This window comes from Stegostoma tigrinum, chromosome 10, assembly GCF_030684315.1.
Source record: "Stegostoma tigrinum isolate sSteTig4 chromosome 10, sSteTig4.hap1, whole genome shotgun sequence".
NCBI classification, from domain to species: Eukaryota; Metazoa; Chordata; class Chondrichthyes; order Orectolobiformes; family Stegostomatidae; genus Stegostoma; species Stegostoma tigrinum.
In genome coordinates this window covers 75,318,691-75,336,684 of record NC_081363.1, presented here as the reverse complement: position 1 = coordinate 75,336,684, position 17,994 = coordinate 75,318,691, and the positions used below count along the sequence as shown (strand labels likewise).

At 44.1% G+C, this 17,994-nt stretch overlaps 1 protein-coding gene across 1 annotated transcript in view; it reads left to right on the top strand.

Annotated features, from left to right (window-relative positions):
* LOC132210061 (uncharacterized) overlaps window positions 1-3,715 on the top strand; it is a 56,437-nt gene extending 52,722 nt beyond the window's left edge. Inside the window, exon 3 of the mRNA XM_059649287.1 lies at window positions 3,486-3,715. Coding sequence (XP_059505270.1) covers window positions 3,486-3,678 — 193 coding nt within the window. The 3' untranslated portion in view covers window positions 3,679-3,715. The remainder of the gene's footprint in view (window positions 1-3,485) is intronic.
* The last annotated feature ends 14,279 nt before the right edge of the window (window positions 3,716-17,994 follow it).

The window sequence follows — 17,994 nt, the reverse complement described above, 5'->3', positions numbered from 1 at the left end:
CTGGTTTTGGGATGCGGTGGGGGAAGGGGAGATTTTGAAGCTGGTGAAGTCCACATTGATACCATTGGGCTGCAGGGTTCCCAAGCGGAATATGAGTTGCTGTTCCTGCAATCTTCAGGTGGCATCATTGTGGCACTGCAGGAGGCCCATGATGGACATGTCATCTAACAAAACCAGCCCAGTTTGTGCCCTCCCCCCAATGCACCACACAACTAGCCCAGCTCTTCCCCTCCACCCACTGCATCCCAAAACCAGTCCAACCTGTCTCTGCTTCCCTAACCTGTTCTTCCTCTCACCCATCCCTTCCTCCCACCCCAAGCCGCACCTCCATCTCCTACCTACTAACCTCATCCCACCTCCTTGACCTGTCTGTCTTCCCTGGACTGACCTATCTCCTCCCTACCTCCCCACCTATACTCTCCGCTCCACCTATCTTCTTTTCTCTCCATCTTTGGTCCGCCTCCCCCCCTCTCCCTACTTATTCCAGAACACTCGCCCCATACCCCTCTCTGATGAAGGGTCTAGGCCCGAAACGTCAGCTTTTGTGCTCCTGAGATGCTGCTTGGACTGCTATGTTCATCCAGCTCCACACTTTGTTATCTTGGATTCTCCAGCATCTGCAGTTCCCATTATCACTTCTCAACTTTGTGTTGTCTTGCTGTTATGTGAATATTCATCACTGATCAACAAGTTGATGATCTGTCCAACAAGCAGCAGTTGAGTGGATCGAATAATACCGACAGCACATTGATCTTTGACCTGAACAATGAAGTAACCCAGAAGGTGCCAATGATTTGTTCAAGGATGCCTCAGTGTGGTTTTCTATTAGTTCTTCGGGTAGCAGAGGGCATTCGTTGTAATGAAATCATGCTAAGTTTTTTTTTATCAGTGGGTGCCCGCTATTGGCTTTTCCCAATGGTTCCATCACAGACATCAGATGGCAGCCAACCCCAGCAAATTGAATCCCCTAATCTTTTCAACCTTTGGAATGGCATTGAGGACTTCATCGATTTCAAAACAGATCTTTTCCTTTACATCTTCATCGGAGCCAAGGCCATAAGCACTGATGATGATGCCTGAACTACAGCTAAATTGTCTTAAATCTGTCATTTATACAAGTGGAGAATTGGCAGTGCATTTAACATCTGATGTCAAAACCAGCTCCATGGACACAAGGGATTGTCAGAGCACATAAGTCCCTCCACCACATCAACTTGGCAATCCATAGAGAGGATTACTTTTTATCTTAGAATGCCTATATTTATAAAGCTAAGGATCCTGTATCCTTTTTAACACCTTTCTCAATGTGTCCTGAGTATTCAGTCCCGCATATGTCCATGTCAAAGTCTGCCTTGCTGCTCCCCACTTTAAAATTGCACTGCCTAGCTTATATAGCCTCTACCAACATTTCCTACCAAAATGAATCACTTCATAATACCTTACATAAAATTTTATCTGTCATGTGTCTGCCTATTTCACATATTGTAACCACATGGTGAGAAACACAGGAGCAGCATAAACACTGCAATCTCCCAGAATGACTTGTGCAGGCCAATATAAATAGATGTTGTTTCGTGTTTCATGCAGAATTTCTTTTTTTTCACTGAATGGAATTGTTATGATACGATTAATGACCACAAAAGGATTAGTTAAACAAAGGTAGCCAAAGAACCACACCAATTATGTTGCCCCATTGGGGAATTAAACATGAAGAATTATAATTGGATTGAGTCTAAACCTATGGCATGATCATTTCTTTTGGCAGGATAACTTTTTAAACAAAGTTTTAAGTTCTTATGATATTAAATAGAAACAGCTGAGATTTAGTATGAAAATCTACACTGATGGAATATTTTCAGAAACTTCTGTTTCTCACGATCATTCCATATTCAAATGTTTATTATTTTGTCATAAATCTTGGTGGCAAAATTATATTATTGTAGTTGCTCCTTGGATATCAGATATTAATACCTAGAAGCATTTTGCTGTGGCCAGTAATCACCTGCATATTTGTGCAGCGATATCATTTCCTGTGATGTCTACTTCCAGTTTAAGAGTACAGCCTCAGTGGTCATATGAGGCTGAACCTTACATTAGTTAAGTGTCAGCTTTGACGAGTCTCATGGAAGGTTAGTTATCACGAGGCCTAGTGAGATCTCATGCCTTTTTTTTTGCTAAATTCACATCACAGGCCTATGAAGCCACTCTCACCCTTTTCTGGCACCATTCTACCACCTGTCATACACAGAATAATTCACCACTTCCAAGACATCCTGGAATAAACCAGCATCCCTGGCACTTGAGTCATCTTTAAAAGGCCGTTGTGTGCTTGAACAAGGATTGTCAGTCTGGTGCTGCCCTGCACAGTTCCTGAAATTTATCCCAGTCATGGCATACAAGTGGAAATTGGCATCTTGCTTTGCAGGCAAGGACCTGCAGATCCTGGCAGATGGCATGGTGCAGATATGGGATGTCCTTTTCCCCATGACTAGCAGTGGGCACCACATCATGCCTGCCTGTTCTGGGATTGCCACCTGGGTCAGTGCAGTCTCAACCATCTTCTGGAATGCACAGCAATGCAAGAAGAAGCCAGTGTTTACCCACCCTGATACCTCATACCTACTCTATCTGTGCCACCTCACCCATCTTGCGCAAGCTCATACTCGACTACTTTCACAATTGTCTGCAACATCTTCTTGCATTTGCTCTCTCTCACCCCAAATCCCTGAAAACATTAACTCTGCATGGCTTCAGCACCGCTGACATGTTTGCCCAGGACACATCCTCACTTGCACTGTGCCACTCACTTGTGTCTCTTTTATTTCCTGTCACTCTCTTATTTCAAGAGCAAAGCAGCTCAGACTAGGGCAGGAGAGGTCAAAAGGGTAGGGGGGCTGCTAGACATTCAGCTCCTTGGTCTTATGTGAATAGGATCCTGACTCTAAGCAGCCCGAGTCGCTGGCTAACCAAGAGTTAAATATTCTTCACCTACTGTGTCCTTGCTGCAATATTACAATTATAGTTGCGGGTGCACCCCAGCTGCAGGACTGAAGTGCAGAAGTGATCATTGTGTGGGCCTAAGATGTGCTATGAAGCTTCTTAGAGGCTGACATGTCAGATGCTAATGTCCATGGATATGGGGTAAGGCTATTGCCCATGAGCATGCCCTGAGATGTTGGCAACCAACGTGGAGGACCTTTGGAGCAAGCAGCAAGCTGAAGTCACCATATATTCACTGTGCCTTCCGTATCAAGATTCTCAGTGTTTAATGTGCTCAGTGATAGAGTAGGAAACTGTACATTAATGAGGTGCAGTGTGCAGTTAATTAGATAAGTATTAATCCTTCCTAATAGTACCTTGTTGCTACCTAGCAAGAAACTCACCTCGACACCAAAACTTAGTTAAACGATGCAGTGAATTTTTCCCAATATCGAGATAGGCCTTGATGGACATCTGTCATGATTCTGTTACCTTTCTCTCCATAGGCAGCATCATTCAGGCCTTACGAGATTCCATCCATTGATTCTCTCGGCATATTTCAGAGGTTTGTCAGGAGCTACAAGATCTTCTGTTTGTTCATTGAATCTTGATTTGGATCTTCATCCTAAAACACCTTATTCCAAATATGGACAAGAAAAAGCTGTATTCCAGAAGTCAGGTACAAGTGACTGCCCTTGATATCAAGGCAGCATCTGACCGGATGTGGCATCATGGAGCCCTAGAAAAGTTTAAAGAAGTGAATGGAAATCAAGGAAAAATGCTCTTTACAGGTTGTACTCAGTAAAGCACAAAGGAAGATTGTTTGGATTATTATTATTGTTATTATTATTATTATTGTTATTATTATTATTACTATCATTATTATTATGAATTATTATTATTACCCAATCATTTTAGTCTTAGTACATCATAATAGGGATTCCTCACAGTACTGTTCAAGCCCCAACCATCTTCAGCTGCATTATCAATGCATTTCCCCACATTATAATGTCAAAACTTGGGACGTTCTCGGATGATTGCACGATATTGAGTTTTATTCACAACTTTTCAGATAATGAACCAACCTACGCAGACGACCAGAAATTCTCGACAAGTTTCAGGTTTGAGTTAAACAAGTGCTAAGTAATTGTCATGCCACATAAGTGCAAGATAATATCCATCTCCAACAAAACAGAATCTAATGATCTCCCATTGGATTCAAAAGGACTACCATCTTTGGACAGCCTGCCATCAATATCTTGGGGTGATCATTAACCAGAAATTAACCTTGCTCCTTCTTCAGCTGTCAGTGAGAGGGTAATATCAGACAGAGAATTTATAAGTAAAAGATTAAAGGGGTCACACCACTGATGAGGATGTACTGAACAAACCAAAGATGCTGTTAAATCTTTAATCAGTAAGAAGGTTTTAATTGATTAATATGATTATATAAATCCTTAAATTCCTTTAACATCACTGTCCTGAGAGAAGTAAAGGTGTTGTCAGTGTAAAGAAGAGGTGACATTTTAGGTCAGACAATGCTTATTAGGTGTGAGGCCTTGTTGAGAATCTGTTTGTATTTTAGTTTGGAGTCAAATTTGTTTTATTTCTAAAGTAGGAATTTATAAAACAACATATTGACTGACTATAAGTTGTGTGCATTTTGAACAAAATAGAATGTCTTTGCAAATACAATTCACCCCATTGATTTACACATATGTGAGGGGGCTTTAACAGCAGCTTAGTCTTTTACTTATAAATTCAGTCTCTGATACTACCTCTCATTCACACCTGAAGAAGGAGCAAGGCTCCAAAAGCTTGTATTTTCAAATAAACCTGTTGGACTATAACCTGATGTCACATGATTTCAGACTTTGTCCACCCCAGTCCATCACCAGTACCTCCACATCATGGATAATGGCTCGTATAGGTGGAGATTATTGCAAATGCTTCAGCCGTATTCTGTGCGTGATCTTGCTGGGCTCCATCAAGACTAAAGTTCAGGATATTTCTGAAGACAGTGAGTTGTTGATTGTCCATCACTGTTCACAATGGGATCTGGAAGGACTGCAGAGCTTAGATCTGATCTATTGATTGTGGGATCTCTTAGGCCTGTCTATAACTTGTTGTTTATGTTGTTTGGCATGCAAATAATCCTCCATTGTACCTTCAACAGATTCACACCTCACTTTGAGGTGTGCCTGGTACTGCCTCTATGGCTTACAAATACATCAACCTACAGCAACTGTAAACTGGTTTTACCCTCCATTTTACTGCCCCTTTAACTTTAAACATTTTTGTTAAATGAAGAATCTAATTCAGTTTTAAAAATATTCAATAAAACCTCCTCTGAAGTTCTCAAGGGAACTGTATTCGACAGAAAATGAACTCAGAGAGAAAAAATTCTCATCTCTATCTTAAACTGGAAATAATTTTAAAATACATTTCTAGTCCTAGTCTCTTCCATAAACGGAAACATCCTCACAGCATCCAACCTTTCAAGCCCCTTCAGAATATAACATGCTTCACGAAGATTACCTCACTTTCTTCTAAACTTCATTGGTTACAAGGCCAACCTCATCAACATATCCCCACTTTTCTTACAAGTTAACTTCTTCACTCCAGTTATCAGTCAAGTTGTCAAATTTCTTCTCACTCACTGTCACTCACAAAACACAGGACTGTAGTCCCAAAATAAAAATCGAAAGAACTGTGGATGCTGTAAATCAGGAACAAAAACAAAGTTGCTGGAAAAGCTCAGCAGGTCTGGCAGCATTTGTGAAGGAAAAAACAGAGCTAACGTTGTTTTTGCTGTTGTTGTGTGGACTGTAGCCCCTATTTTATCCCAGTATTCAGTCAAAACGCAAATTCCTCCCATAGCATCCAATTCGCACACACAGCTAGGTCTCTCGATCTGCAAAGTGATAGATGACCGGATGATCTGTCTTTGTGATCTTGACTGAGGAATAAATATTGTGCAGGACATTAAGTGAATGCCGATTTTCTTCTACAAATATCGCTCAAGAGAACCTTTTAGACACATCTGAAATGACTGACTCATTTTTCTGTCTTATCTAAAAGACGTCATTTTTGCCAGAGCAAGCTTGTCTGTCTCAGGACAACACACAAGTCTGAGCTGACTTCCAGTTTGCTGGGGCTCCCGGCCCAGACCTTCTGATTCAGAGAGTGAAAGTTTACATTCTGTTACTACAAAGGTGCTAAATATCTTTTGTGGATATGGATTGCTAAACAGGTTTCAGTTGATATGATTGACCAATTTTTCAAAGCGCATTGTTAATTTTAATTTCTTCATGTGAGGAGTTTATAAAAGAACTTAGCATTTTAGATATATTCTCATCAGTCTGATAAAGATGCTATTGTACACACTGGAGTAGGTGGGACTCAAATGTGGGTCACCCAGGTTAGAGCTAAGGTCACTATCGCTGGGCCACACGAGCCCCTGCCAAATAAGTGGCTTGCTATGCTTGTTCAGATGGCAATTAGGAGTCAACCCATTGCTGTGGAGGTACATGTAAGCCAGATCAGGGAACGACAGGGCCTAAAGGACATCAGTGAACCAGATGGGTTTCAAATCCAGGTTTTCAGAACATTAACTGACTCTCCAGATTAATAGTCTAGCAATAGGGCATCACCTACCATCGCCTCCTCTATCTCCCCTCCATTAAAGGTTGCATTATAACGGAATAGGTTTGAGGTATATCAGTCAGTCATACAAAGCAGCAGCTGATTGTTTATTAACATCACAATGAACCATAGCACAAAAAGTGTTAAAATAGTTCTCTGCTTTTCTAACTGTTACTGCCAAAGTATTTTACATTTTATTTTAAAAAAAAATTCTGCTTGGCCTAGCAATATGTGTGCAACCTTACTTTACCTTTGTAAAATCACATTTCAACTCAATAGCTTCCAAATGAATTCACCCAGAGAGAGGACTGAGGATAACACATGCAGTAAATGAAAACCCATATCCATTAAGAGGGCAGCATGCCAGAGACGATAGGACGGCAGGCCATTCAGGGATAAGGGCTTGCTATATTTGAAGAGGCAGCAGTACTCTGGCTTAAGTGTGGATAATCATCAGCTGTGCTCACACTCAGGCTCTGCCAACTTATTTCTGTGCCTTTGCTAGCTATAGTTGGCTGGATTGAAAGCCACAGTTAAATCAAGTCAAATCAATCCAACGTTTGCTTATTTTCGATCAGGTTCTGCTTAGCAATTACTCAAACAAAAATTAAAACTACGTTGGCTTCATATATTGGCATTTTCTAAACCTATTTTCTGGAAAAATTTAGGGTTTGGAGTTTGGTTAACATCTGTTACTATGATGTTCGCGCACAAAATATGACATTGGAGTGCCCAGTGAGTACATGAGATAAAACTAAACGCATTAGCCTATTTTAGAATTGGAATTAAATCCTACTAGACCTAAATTAACATGTCATCTTATTCCACCTTCATTTTCCATCTGACCATCCATTGTATAGAAACACATTTTACGGAGATACTTGGAAACCATCTAATTCCAAAAGAAGAACATGTAGAAACACAATTGCGTGCCAAGAAATCAGTCAAGAAAAAAAAAGCCCTCAAGATTTTCTGAATATTTTAAAATGTCCGTGCCCCTTTAATATGTATCACCTGAATGATTTTTGCTCAAATACCATCCTTCCCATTGCTGGGTAGGTAATTGCATGATTCTGACATGCTGTAATTCTACAAATCCTGCATTGCAGATCCCACTACCTCTGAGGACTGTAGCTAAAGAGCTACAAGCCAGGAATTAACTCATTCAAGCATGTGAAGACCCACAGCAGAAACTTATGATCCTGAGTAAACACAATCCTCGAATCAAGGGATAGACAAAGTGACAATCTCACAAGAGTTGTTTCATGCAGAATGTTTCAGATGAAGCAGACTTAAAGAAGCCAAAAATCTGCAGTTTCACAGTGCACTGCTTTCACCCAATGGAATTATAGAATCCCTACAGTGTGAAGTGGGCCATTTGGCCCATCAAGTCCACACATATCCTCTGAGGAGTATCCCACCCAGACCCTCCCTGCCTCCCCAACGCCCTATCCCTATAACCCTGCATCTCCCATGGCTAATTCACCTAGCCTATGCATCCCTGGTCAATTGAGGGCAATTTAGCATGGCCAATCCACCTAGGCCGTACATCTTGGGACTGTGGGAGGAAACCAGAGCACCGAGAGGAAGTACACACTGCCACAGGGAGAATATGAAAACTCCACACAGGCAGTTGCTCAAGGGTAGAAACAAACCCGGGTCCCGTGCTGTGATGGAGCAGTGCTAACCAGTGGGAGTGATAAATTTGGAAATCAGCCTCTCTATTTCGTTACTAAATTATTAATTAATACAATGAGGCTCCAACAGGATTCATGCAGGACTATATCAGTCACATCCTGCATACTATCAGTCCACCTGTACATTATTTATAATCTCTGCCTCCTGTTTTTTAGCCTAATTCCGAAACAAGCCAATGATTTTGTGTTTTCAAATAAACCTGTTGGACTATGACCTGGTGGCGTGTGATTTCATACCTTGTGCCATATAGATAATACATCTCAGCCTACTCCAAAGATCCCCAGCTTATCAGTCTTCAGCAATTTGATTCACTCAATGTGAATCAGGGAATTGCTACAGGCACTGGATATTACAAAAAGTGAAGGGGCATCAGCTTCCAGGGCTTAAAGGGAGGGTCACATCTGAAATTGGGTAATGGGGTGGAGGTGTTAGGCATGGAGTGGGTGAAGGGAGTAAGGGAGTTCAGTTTGGAACAGAGGATAGGGGGAACAGGTCCAGACCAGATGAAATGGTTTGAGACCCAAGCACATCAGAACAGGATCAGGGGGCTATAAGTGCTTGGGGGTGGAGGATGTAGTTGGGAGCTGTTTGAGGTAAGTATGGGATTAATTAAATTGTCATTCAGGATTTAGACCACGTATTTAACAGTCTAACTTTATGTGAGTAGAAATTTACTTAAATTCCTCAGGACTCTCCCAAATAAAATGGACAAGTGTGGAGGAATTGCTCAGCAGAATGTTCAGAACCACAAGAATTTGAAGCAATTCTTTTGACGTCTTTTGTGATGGGGATTCCACAGGGTCTCCCCGCACAACTCTCAAATATGCTGGAATAATGACTATCCCACTATCAGACAATCTGGGTTTATGTTAGAAGTATTTTTATTGATTGCTGCAGGCTACCCACAAAGCCACTGAGAGCACACACAGGACCTATGACTATGGCAAGCCAGCAAGTACAATTGCAGTTCTCCAAACAGGAGTGAAGACACAACCAGATTTAACATTTCGTCAGTATTGCTGAAGGAAACAATACAGTTTGTCGAAGGTAACAAAGTGTGGAGCTGGATGAACACAGCAGGTCAAGCAGCATCTTAGGAGCACAAAAGCTGACGTTTCGGGTCTAGACCCTTCATCAGAAAAGGGGGATGGGGAGAGAATTCTGAAATAAATAGGGAGACGGGGGAGGTGGACCGAAGATGGATAAAGGAGAAAATAGGTGGAGAGGAGAGTATAGGTGGGGAGGTAGGGAGGGCAGAGGTCAGTCTGGGTAGGACGGACAGGTCAAGGGGGGTGGGATGAGGTTAGTAGGTAGGAGATGGAGTTGCGAGGAGGGGATAGGTGAGAGGAAGAACAGGTTAGGGAGGTGGGGACAAGCTGGGCTGGTTTTGGGATGCAGTGGAGGGAGGGGAGATTTTGAAGCTTGTGAAATCCACATTGATACCATTGGGCTGCAGGGTTCCCAAACAGAATATGAGTTGCTGTTCCTGCAATCGTCGGCTGGCATCATTTTGGCACTGCAGGAGGCCCAGGATGGACATGTCATCTAAAGAATGGGAGGGAGAATTAAAATGGTTCACGACTGGGAGGTGCAGTTGTTCATTGCGAACCGAGCGGAGGTGTTCTGCAAAGCGGTCCCCAAGCATCCGCTTGGTTTCCCCAATGTAGAGGAAGCCACACCGGGTGCAATGGATACAGTATACCACATTGGCAGATGTGCAGGTGAACATCTGCTTGATGTGGAAAGTTATCTTGGGGCCTGGGATGGGGATGAAGGAGGAGGTGTGGGGGCAACTGTAGCACATCCTGCGGTTGCAGGGGAAAGTGCCAGCTGTGGTGGGGTTGGAGGGGAGTATGGGGCGGACAAGGGAGTCCTGGAGAGAGTCATCCCTCTGGAAGGCGGACAAGGGTGGGGGTGGGATAAGTGTCTTTGGTGGTGGGGTCGGATTGTAGATGGCGGAAGTGTCGGAGGATGATGCGTTGTATCTGGAGGTTGGTGGGGTTGTATGTAAGGATGAGAGGGATTGTCTTTTGGCAGTTATTGTGGGGGCAGGGTGTGAGGGATGAGATGCGGGAAATGTGGGAGACACGGTGGAGGGCGTTCTCGACCATTGCGGGGGACAAGTTGCGGTCCTTGAAGAACGAGGACATCTGGGATGTACGGGAGTGGAATGCCTCATCCTGGAAGCAGATGTGGTGGAGGTGAAGGAACCTGGAATAGTGGATGGAATTTTTGCAGGAAGGTGGGTAGGAGGAGGTGTATTCTAGGTAGCTGTGGGAGTCGATGGGCTTAAAATGAACATCGGTTTCTAGGTGGGTGCTTGAGATGGAGACAGAGAGGTCCAGGAAGGTGAGGGATGTGTTGGAGATGGCCCAGGTGAACTTGAGATTGGGGTGGATGGTGTTGGTGAAGTGGATGAACTGTTCAAGCTCCTCTTGGGACCACGAGCTGCTGCCGATACAGTGATCAATGTAACGGAGGAAGATGTGGGGTTTGGGGCCTGTGTAGGTGCGGAAGAGGGACTGTTCCATGTAACCTACAAAGAGGCAGGCATAGCTTGGGCCCATGCGGGTACCCATGGCCACCCCCTTTGTCTGTAGGTAGTGTGAGGAATCGAAAGAGAAGTTGTTGAGGGTGAGGACGAGTTCGGCTAGGCGGATGAGGGGGTTGGTAGAGGGCGACTGGTCGGATCTGTGGGGCAGGAAGAAGTGGAAGACCTTTAGGCCATCTGCCTGGGGAATGCAGGTGTATAGGGACTGGACGTCCATGGTGAAAATGAGGTGTTGGGGACCGGGGAATTGGAAGTTCTGGGGGAGTTGGAAGGCGTGGGTGGTGTCATGGACGTTGGTAGGGAGTTCCTGAACCAAGGGGGAGAAAATGGAGTCGAGATAGGTGGAGATACGTTCGGTGGGGCAGGAGCAGTTGGAGACAATGGGTCGACCAGGGCAGGTGGGTTTGTGGATTTTGGGAAGGAGATAGAAGCGGCTTGGGGAACAATGAGGTTGGAGGCTGCGGGCGGGAGGTCACCTGAGGTGATGAGGTTGTGAATGGTTTGGGAGATGATGGTTTGCTGCTCGGGGGTGGGGTCGTGATCCGGGGGCGGTAGGAGGAGGTGTCGGAGAGTTGGCGTCTAGCCTCAGAGGTCAGTGCGCCATACTGCAACTGCGCCTCCCTTGTCTGCGGGTTTTATGGTGAGGTTGGGATTGGAGTGGAGGGCTGCACATTCTGCAGGGGAGACATTGGAGTGGGTGACAGAGGTGGAGAGGTTGAGGAGACTGATATCTCAACGGCAGTTGGAGATGAAGAGGTCGAGGGAGGGTAGGAGGCCTGAGGCGGTGTCCAGGAGGAGGACTTGTGTTGGAGGCTGGTGAAGGGGTCAGTGGAGGGGTGGGGTTATGCTCACGGTTAGAGAAGTAAGCGTGGAGGCAAAGGCGGCGGAAAAACTGCTCGATGTCCAAATGGGACTGGTATTCGTTGATGTGTGGGTGGAGGGGGACAAAGGTGAGCCCCTTGCTTAGGATTGACCGTTCATCCTCAGTCAGGGGGAGGTCTGGGAGGGGTGGTGAAAAATTCGGCAGGGCTCAGTGTGGCTGACTTCTCTGGTGTTACTGGCTGTGGAGGCTACGGGCGGAGTGCCAGACATTTTGCAAGAATATCAATTCAGGGCGATAACCAACATAACTGCTGATTCATTGAAAATGGACTCCGCTTACCAGGCATATTGTCATGGAGAATGCACACTGCGGATACCAGTTAACTGCCAGGCTTCATTTCAATGTTAAATCAGGCATTGCTCAGCTTGGGAGCATTACAGGGGGCTCAGTAGCGTTAATACAGGTACAAATATAAGAAACAAGAAAAAAAAATTAGAAATCTAAAATCCAAAACACAGAACATGCTGAAAATAAACAACAGGTTCATCAAAAATCCTTGGTGGGGGTTTAACTAGTATGGTGGGGTGATAGGAACTGGAGCAGCAGATCAGGATATAAGGAGAAGTTAGAGATTAATAGGATGAACAAGCAGGGCCAGTTGAATGAACAAGGCAGGACTATAAAAAGCGCATTTAGTAAACCAGGAAGAAGAAGTAATGAGATTGTGAAGAACTGGATAGAATGTACAGCCAAAATTAGAGTTCTTTATGCAAATGCACAGAGTGCAAAGAACAAATTAAATGCGCTGCAAATGCCAATTCAAATTGTAAACTGTGATACATTAGCCATTATGGAGTTGTGGCTGCAGCTTAGCCAGGACTGGGAGCTAAACATACCAGTTTATAATGTTTACAGAAGGGATAGAGACAATGACTTAGGAGGTGGAGTAGCATTACTGATTAGAAACAGAATCACTAATCTGGTGATAATAAAATGTGAGGCTGGATGAACACAGCAGGCCCAGCAGCATCTCAGGAGCACAAAAGCTGACGTTTCAGGCCTAGACCCTTCATCAGAGAGGGCGATGGGGTGAGGGTTCTGGAATAAGTAGGGAGAGGGGGGGAGGCGGACCGAAGATGGAGAGAAAAGAACTTAGGTGGAGAGAAGAGTACAGGTGGGGAGGTAGGGAGGGGATAGGTCAGTCCAGGGAAGACGGACAGGTCAAGGAGGTGGGATGAGGTTGGTAGGTAGGAGATGGAGGTGCGGCTTGGGGTGGGAGGAAGGGATGGGTGAGAGGAAGGACAGGTTAGGGAGGCAGAGACAGGTTGGACTGGTTTTGGGATGCAGTGGGTGGAGGGGAAGAGCTGGGCTGGTTGTGTGGTGCAGTGGGGGAAGGGGCACAAACTGGGCTGGTTTTGTTAGATGACATGTCCATCACTGGCCTCCTGCAGTGCCACAATGATGCCACCCGAAGGTTGCAGGAACAGCAACTCATATTCCGCTTGGGAACCCTGCAGCCCAATGGTATCAATGTGGACTTCACCAGCTTCAAAATCTCCCCTTCCCCCACCGCTTCCCAAAACCAGCCCAGTTCGTCCCCTCCACCCACTGCACCACACAACCAACCCAGCTCTTCCCCTCCACCCACTGCATCCCAAAACCAGTCCAACCTGTCTCTGCCTCCCTAACCTGTCCTTCCTCTCACCCATCCCTTCCTCCCACCCCAAGCCGCACCTCCATCTCCTACCTACCAACCTCATCCCACTTCCTTGACCTGTCCGTCTTCCCTGGACTGACCTATCCCCTCCCTACCTCCCCACCTGTACTCTCCTCTCCACCTAAGTTCTTTTCTCTCCATCTTTGGTCCGCCTCCCCCTCTCTCCCTATTTATTCCAGAACCCTCACCCCATCCCCCTCTCTGATGAAGTGTCTAGGCCCGAAACGTCAGCTTTTGTGCTCCTGAGATGCTGCTGGGCCTGCTGTGTTCATCCAGCCTCACATTTTATTATCTTGGATTCTCCAGCATCTGCAGTTCCCATTATCACTAATCTGGTGAGGGAGGATGTAATGAGGGGAAAGCATCCAATAGGGACTTTATGGATAGAACTGAGCAACTGTAGAGGAATTTTAATGATTAGAACCAGGGCCAGATGAATCTCATTGACTATCAGATCCTTGACTAGGACTGTTCACCTGGGCCAATCAGGGAGCCCTGACTGACAGTTGTAAATAGGAGATTCAGAATGTCTCCTCAGTCTAAGGACTGGCTTGGAGCTGACTAGTCAGAACCCATGTACTGTGCATATATAAATAAAGGGTGAATTGGAACAGAGATATATATGTGTCATATTGACTACCTGGTAGCAGCTCAGAAGATTGTACAAATGCTGAAATTAGGCAACTATGTAGCAAAGGCAGAGGGGTATTAACAGGTGATTTTAATCTTCACATAGACTGGGAGAGATAGATAAGCAACTGCCTGAAAGGTTGTGAATTTCTAGAGTGTGTCCAGAATAGTTTACTGTAGCAATATGTCTTGGATGAGACATGGGGACAAGCAATATTGGATCTAAAAATGAGCAATGAATCGAAGTGTTTGTGAGTATTTGTCAAATAGTGATCATAACATGATCATGTTTCATGTAACATTTGTAAGTGACAAGCAAAGATTGGATGCTAGAATTCTGGATATAAGAAAGGCAGACTTTAATGGGATGATGCAGAGGCAGTCCACAGTAAACTGGGAAAGTCTGCCAATAACAAAAACAAATGAAGAACAATGAAAGGTGTTCAGAGAAACATTTAATGCTATTCAGAAGCAACTCATATGCATGAGAAGGAAAAACTCCATCTGACAAAAAAAAGTGATGGACATCGAAGGAGGTAAGGGGCAGCATAGAACTAAAAGGGCTTATAAAAACACGAAGAACAGTACAGATCCCACTGAACTGGATAAATACAAAGACCAACAAATGGCCACAAAGCAGCTTAAAAGAATGGCTAAAAAGGATAATGAAAGGAAAATTGCAAGGGACATAAAAGACAATAAAAGAGTCTTATAGTTATATAAAGGGAAAGTGACTTGTTAAGAATACTATTGGCTCCCTGAAAGCTGAGAGTGAAGATTTTGTCAATGACCAAGGGTAAATGGCAGTCATGCTGAATGATTATTTTGCTTCATTATGCACAGCAGGAAAGGAAAATAGCTTGCAGGAAGTCCCAAAGGAATTAAGAGGAACAGGGACAGAGCCTAGATAAAGTTATCTTTAATAAATCATCAATGATGGGGAAATTAATGGAACTAAATAGTGGGAAATCCCCAGGACCTGATGGCTTCCATCTGTGGAAGCTAAAGGAGATGGGAGAGCACACGGCCTATTCTCTAGCCATAACCTTTTAGAGTTGTCTGGATTCAGGAGTTGTATCTATTGGATTGGCAACTTACTTGTGTTATATTGCTCTTTAAGTGGAGGGAGAAACCGAAGAATTATAATGCAGTTAGCCTGATATCTGCAGTGGGTAAATTGTTGGAGTCTATAATCAAGGATAGGGTAATTGATCACCCCGAAATTCCAGTTAATCAAGGAGAATTGGCCTGGATTTGTAAAGGGTAGGTCAGGCCTGACAAACCTTATTGCCTTTTTTTTGTAAGGGTGACAAAGATGGTTGACGGAAGTAAGTCAATGGATAACAAGGTGCAGCGCTAGAAGAACATAGCAGGACAAACAGCATCAGAGGAGCCGGAAAGCTGACGTTTCGGGTCTGGACCCTTCAGTAAGTCAATCGATGTTGTTTGTATAGACTTCTGGAAGGCTTTTAATAAATTTATACACTAGATGTTTAGCTAAGTTGGAAGCCTACAGAATGGAGGACAAATTACTGACATGGATAGGAAATTGGTTGAATGGCAACAAACACAGTTGGAATAATCAGTAAGTACTCTAATTGGCAGGATGTGATTAGTGGGGTCCCACAGGGATATGTGTTATGGCCTCAACTATTCACAATATTCAGTAATGACCTTGTTAATGACATAAAAAGTCAAAACCCAAATTTGCCGATGGCACAAAATTGGATAGCTAGACACTGTTGATGACACCATAAAATTACAACAGGTAGATTAAATGAATAGACAAAGCTGTGGCAGATAGATTTTATTATAAGCAACTATGAGGTAATCCATTTCACCTGAAAATTGATAGATTGGGATGTTTTTTAGATGGCACAAAGTTAAAAATAGCGAATGTCCAATGAGATGTGGGGGGTCAGGTGCATGGCTCCTTAAAAAGCCACAAACGCAGAAAATTGTCAAGAAGTCTAATGGAATATTGGCCTTCATTTCTAAAGGACTGGAGTTTAATGATGCAGACATTATGCTGCATTTATACAAATCCTAGATAGATCCCACTTGTATTGTAAGCAGATCTGGCCACCACACGTCAAGCAGGATGTTATGACCGTGGAAGGAGTTCAACACTGGGTCATATCTGGACTTCAGGGGTGATGAGGAGATATTAGACAAATTAGGCCTTTATTCTCTAGAAATTCAATGTATAAGTGATGATCTAATTGAGGTTTTTTGGGACATTAATGGGGAAAGACAGGATAGATAAAAGTAATTCACTCAGAAGTAGTAAGAGCTGCTGATGCTGGAGTCAGAGATAACACAGTATGGAGCTGGAGAAACTCAGTAGGCAAGGCAGCATCAGAGGAGCAGGAAAACTGATGTTTTGGGTCAGGACCCTTCTTCAGAAATGGGGGCGGGGAAGGGGGCTGTGAAATAAATAGAGAGGAGGGGTGGGGCTGGGGAAGGTAGGTGGGATGGTGACAGGTGAGTGCAGGTAGGTAGTGATGGGGATTGGTCAGTGAGGTGGGAGGAGCAAGTAGGTGGGAGAGAAGACGGACATGTCAAGGAGACTGGGATGATAGGGAGGGTTGGTCATGGGAACTCCCCCACCCGCTCCCTGGACAACATGTCCACTCTGGGCCTCCTCCAGTGTCACAATGACACCACCCAGAAACTGGAGGAGCAACACCTCATATTCCGCCTTGGGAGCCTACAACCCAATGGTCTCAATATGGACTTTGCGAGCTTCAAAATCTCCCATCCCCTGCCTCATCCCATGACCAACCCTCTTTCTCGCCCCCACCTCCTTGACCTGGTCTGTCTTCTCTCCCACCTACCTGATCCTCCCACCTCACTGACCAAACCCGACCACTGTCTGCCTGCACTCACCTAACACCATCCCACCTACCTTCCCCAGCCCCACCCCTCCTTGGTCTATCTATTTCAGAGGCTGCCTCCCCCTTCCCCATTTCTGAAGAAAGTTCCCGACCTGAAACGTCAGCTTTCCTCCTCCTCTGATGCTCCCCGCCTGCTGTGTTCCTCCAGCTCCATACTGTGTTATCTATAGATAAAGATCAACTATTTCCACTGATTGAAGAGTCCAGAACTGGGGATATAGTTTAAATATTGGGGTCAAGTTATCAAGGAAAGATGTTAGAAAGCACTTCAAAGTGTAGTGGAGGTTTAGAATTCTCTTCCTCATACAATAGTTGATGCTAATTCAATTATTAAACTTAAATCTGAGACTGGCATTTATTTTGTTAAGCCCGAGTGTCAAGGCAGACCACAGATCTGCCATGATCTTATTGAATGGTGGAGCCGGCTCGAGGAGCTGAATGGCTTTCTGCTGCTCCTATGTTCCTAAAAATTCATAAAGATTATTGTTTCATGGGTATGCTACTATGAATCAAGCACAAAAAAGGTCAGTAAACACCTTTGGAAGAATGAATAATTTTAAAATAGAAGATGCAGCAAAAGATATCATTGTAATTGAGTAGTTAATGGGTTTAATGGCGTGCTAAATTCTGACTACTGCTTGGCAGCACTCTAAATACAACACAACCAACTCCCCATCGTCACTGCCACTCCCCCCTCCCCAAAAAAAGTACCTTCTGTAATATTGTGCATTTGAGAGCAAATTAAACCCAGCAATTGACAGAACCCAGTCAACCAAATTGTTAAACTGTCCTTTTTTATTTGCAAATCCCTAAAATTGGAAAATTATCATCATGCAATTCAAAAGACCAATATGTGTGTGTTAAATGATTCAGTTTAATCAGCTGGCACAAGGCATGAAGAAAAATCAATGAGTGACTGTGTGAAAGAAATCCATGAGTCGATGGAGGAGATGATCACAATAAGACCAATTTGTTTAGACATTCTGAAAAATTCAAATCTCCATCATTTCTAGAAAAAAAATTCTTCATGATCTTAAAAAATAATAGATGTTTT